Source organism: Camelus ferus, chromosome 10, assembly GCF_009834535.1.
Source record: "Camelus ferus isolate YT-003-E chromosome 10, BCGSAC_Cfer_1.0, whole genome shotgun sequence".
Lineage (NCBI taxonomy): Eukaryota > Metazoa > Chordata > Mammalia > Artiodactyla > Camelidae > Camelus > Camelus ferus.
This window is the reverse complement of record NC_045705.1, coordinates 55,858,570-55,861,874: the sequence shown is the minus strand read 5'-3', so window position 1 is coordinate 55,861,874 and position 3,305 is coordinate 55,858,570. Positions and strand designations below refer to the sequence as shown.

Sequence of the window (3,305 nt, the reverse complement as noted above, 5' to 3'; positions counted from 1 at the left end):
TAACTCTGTAGTCAGTGTTGCTTCTCTAGAATTTTCTCATAAATTATTTAACCCCCAGGTAGTTTCATAGGAAGATCTGAGATGCAGTTCCTCCACATGGTGGCTCCCTGGCACCCTGGGGAGCAGATTTTCAATGAGTGCTGTAGACAGAGCACTTCCCAGTGCTTATGCATCTCCTTTGCAGCCTCAGTTTTTTTCCAGCCATCCCTTGAGCTTTGGGCATGCCCTCTCTCAAGAGGTCCCAGGAAAAAGACCTCTCTCACACTGTTTCTTCTGTGAGTGTTCTGTCTCAGTATCTGGGACAGTGACTGTTTCCTGTGTCTTCAGAGGAAGTCTACTCTTCTACTCTTAGAGTTTTAGAGTCCTCTTTACTCCTTGTTAGTCAGTCTTAGTTAGTCCTTGTCTCCAGTCTCCTGTTATAATGAACAATGTGCTTTCAGTCTCCCAGCTGGACGCCAACTGATACATTCAGTTGTGCTATTCAGTAATGAACAAATCACACAGATCCCTGTACATAAGAGGTTGGGGATGGGGTGTGGGGAACATGGATGGTATCAGACAAGAAATAATATTCCTGGTTATGATTTTTCTCTTTAATGAGACAATTCTTTCAGGCATCATCATCAATATGAATGATGCTACCTCTACACCCTTACTATTCATGATAATGGTAACAAAAATACTACTTAGATTACATTTGCTGAGCCTTGTGTCAGGCATTGTGGAGTGCCAGGTATTGCAATAAACTTTTTTGTACACTTTATCTAATTTTATCTTTACAATCACACCATAGGAATGATATATATCATTTGAGGTATTTTACAGATAAGAAAAATGAAGTTCAGCAAAATTAGCTGATCTTTCACAAGGTCAGAGCTAATAAGTAGTAATAGTGTGTGCAGTCTAGGCTATCTGATTTCAAAATTATGTTCTAAACTATTAGCAGGACAAGCATCTCATGCATGATGACTACATTGTATCCTCTTGTCCACAGTGTTCACCAAACTTCATATTCATATTTTAGTTCTGTTCTATTCTTTTCTATTCCATTCCATTCCATTCCAGGCAGTTTTGCTTTAATTGTCTTGAAATTCTCAGAATACCAAGCACATTATTCATCAGTGACTTCGCATATGCTATCCTCCCTTTCCTTTTTTATTTTTTTCTCCTCTGTCTAAAAGTATCTACTTTATCATTCATTTCATATCACAGGCTTCACCCTCTGATCTCGTAGTCCTGTACACACTCATTTATAGTCACATATTAGATGCATTACCTTTAGAATCAAAATTGGGATTCAGGACGGGACAAGGACTGCTTGAAGTTCACCTATTATTTCCAGAATGAAGCATCCATGTAGGTGACTATTGAATGAGAAAATGAAATTGGCATGTGTTGCTGCTTGGTAACACTATGCTAATGACTACAAGGGCAGAGACGCCATCAGAGGCAGGATAAGGAAGAGAGCAGACCTCCAATCACTTCCCAGATGTGGATGCTAAAGCATCCTGAGCGGATGGGACTCCATCTGATGTAGGTGCATGAAGTGATTACAAGACAGCAGTGAGTATCCGGCCTCAAAAGCCCCTTTTTACATTCTCTTCAGTCCTATATTTTTCACAGTATGAGTAATCCCCTCCTTCCAATACAGACGGGGAAGGGTTCAATGGAAGAGGTAGCAAAGCTACCTCCCTCTGCTCTCTGTTCTTCATGCAGATCTTTATAAGATGACAGAGGAAACTAGAATGAGTGGTCAGGGGAAGTGGAGCAATGGGAGCAGTAAAGCACATAAGGAAAAATCTTAGAAGAACAGTGGTGTCTTTAGGCAGAAGAACTTAACAGATTTAGGGCTGTGAGATTCCAGACAATTAAAGAGACATTTACAAGGAAGGCTAAATAAAATAATTGATTTCAATAAAACATAGCAATAATCTTAACTCCCAAATCAAGCCTCAACTTGAATCCATTTCTAACAGAAAGTAAGAATAAACAGCAAGGTGTGTTTCCCCCTTGATATTAGCTATTTACAACCTTTCTTTTACACTCCTTTCATGGAGTCCAAGATACAAATGTATTTTCCCAAGGTCTCTACTAGCCCTGTGTTTCTTTATGTCCTAAGTGCCTTGCCCTCCCATGTGCCCATCTAAGTGAGAGTCACAGAAATTATTGAAATACACCAGTGCAATGAAAATAAATGTTTTTATTAGACAGAGGCCAGATGCTCAAAATTCTTCATAAGTTTTTCCAGATTCAGTTTTTGGGCTCTGAGGACAAGTAAGCCCTTCATGGAAATCAGGAAAGGAAGCTTAGTGGTATCTGTGGGCCAGGGCATTGGCCACACCCGCCACCACCTTCTGATAGGCAGCCTGCAGGTCCGGGGTGAATTCCTTGCCAAAGTGACGAGCCAGCACAACCACCAGCACGTTGCCCAGGAGCTGTGTGGAAGAGATAAGAAGCAAGGGCGTGGTTAGCAGAGGGAGCAGAGGGACCCGGCTTGGACTCAGAGTATTTCAGTCTCATCCCAAGCTGTGCCCCTAAATATAAGCGGAACGATCACCGAAGTGCAGAGGTTGCTCTTGATGTGAGTCCCCCACCATCAGCCTGAATTTATATTTAGAAATGTTTCTCCCTTTCTGCCTTAATTCCGAACTTAAGTCATCATTGTTGTCCTTTAGAACCATGTGAAGAAGCAACACTACTTTTTATCCTGCTTGCTTTGAAAGGAAGAGATAAGGGAGGAAACTGTTCAGTAACATTCCTGAAGTGGATTAAAAGAAGGTTTTTTTAATTAAACACTCAAAAAGTTTAATTTTAAAAAGAAAGAAGACATTGCAGAGAACAAACAGGAAAACAAGAATGAATGAGGTGGGGGAGGGTGTAGCTCAGTGGTAGAGTACGTGTAAAAGGTTCTGGGTTCAATTCCCTGTACCTCCATTAAAAAAAATAAATAAACCAATTACCTCCCCTGCTACCTTGAGGGGAAAAAAAAATGAACAAGAGGAAACGATGTTGAGCAAAGAGGGTAAAAGAAACCAGATGGTTCTGAGGAGCCCACAGTGATATTACCAGAATATCTCTTTTCCATTCTGAACTGCATCCTGCCATTCAGCCCTCCCCCGTGACACGAGCTGGACCATAAAAAAGGGGAAGAAGGGGAACATTGAGGGTCCCATGGACTCACCCTAAAGTTCTCAGGGTCCACGTGCAGCTTGTCACAGTGCAGCTCGCTCAGCTTAGCATAGGTGCCCTTGAGGTTGTCGAGATGATTCAGGCCATCACCAAAGGAGTTTAGCACCTTACTGCCA

The 3,305-nt window shown here is 41.6% G+C and overlaps 1 protein-coding gene across 1 annotated transcript in view; it reads right to left on the bottom strand.

Moving 5' to 3' along the window:
• Positions 1 to 2,180: 2,180 nt before the first annotated feature.
• Positions 2,181 to 3,305, bottom strand: part of LOC102523741 (hemoglobin subunit beta) — a 32,409-nt gene continuing 31,284 nt past the window's right edge. The window contains exons 4-5 of the mRNA XM_032490513.1: positions 3,182 to 3,305; positions 2,181 to 2,435 (exon numbers count right to left, since the gene is read on the bottom strand). Of these exons, the coding sequence (XP_032346404.1) occupies positions 2,307 to 2,435; positions 3,182 to 3,305 (253 nt within the window). The 3' untranslated portion in view covers positions 2,181 to 2,306. The remainder of the gene's footprint in view (positions 2,436 to 3,181) is intronic.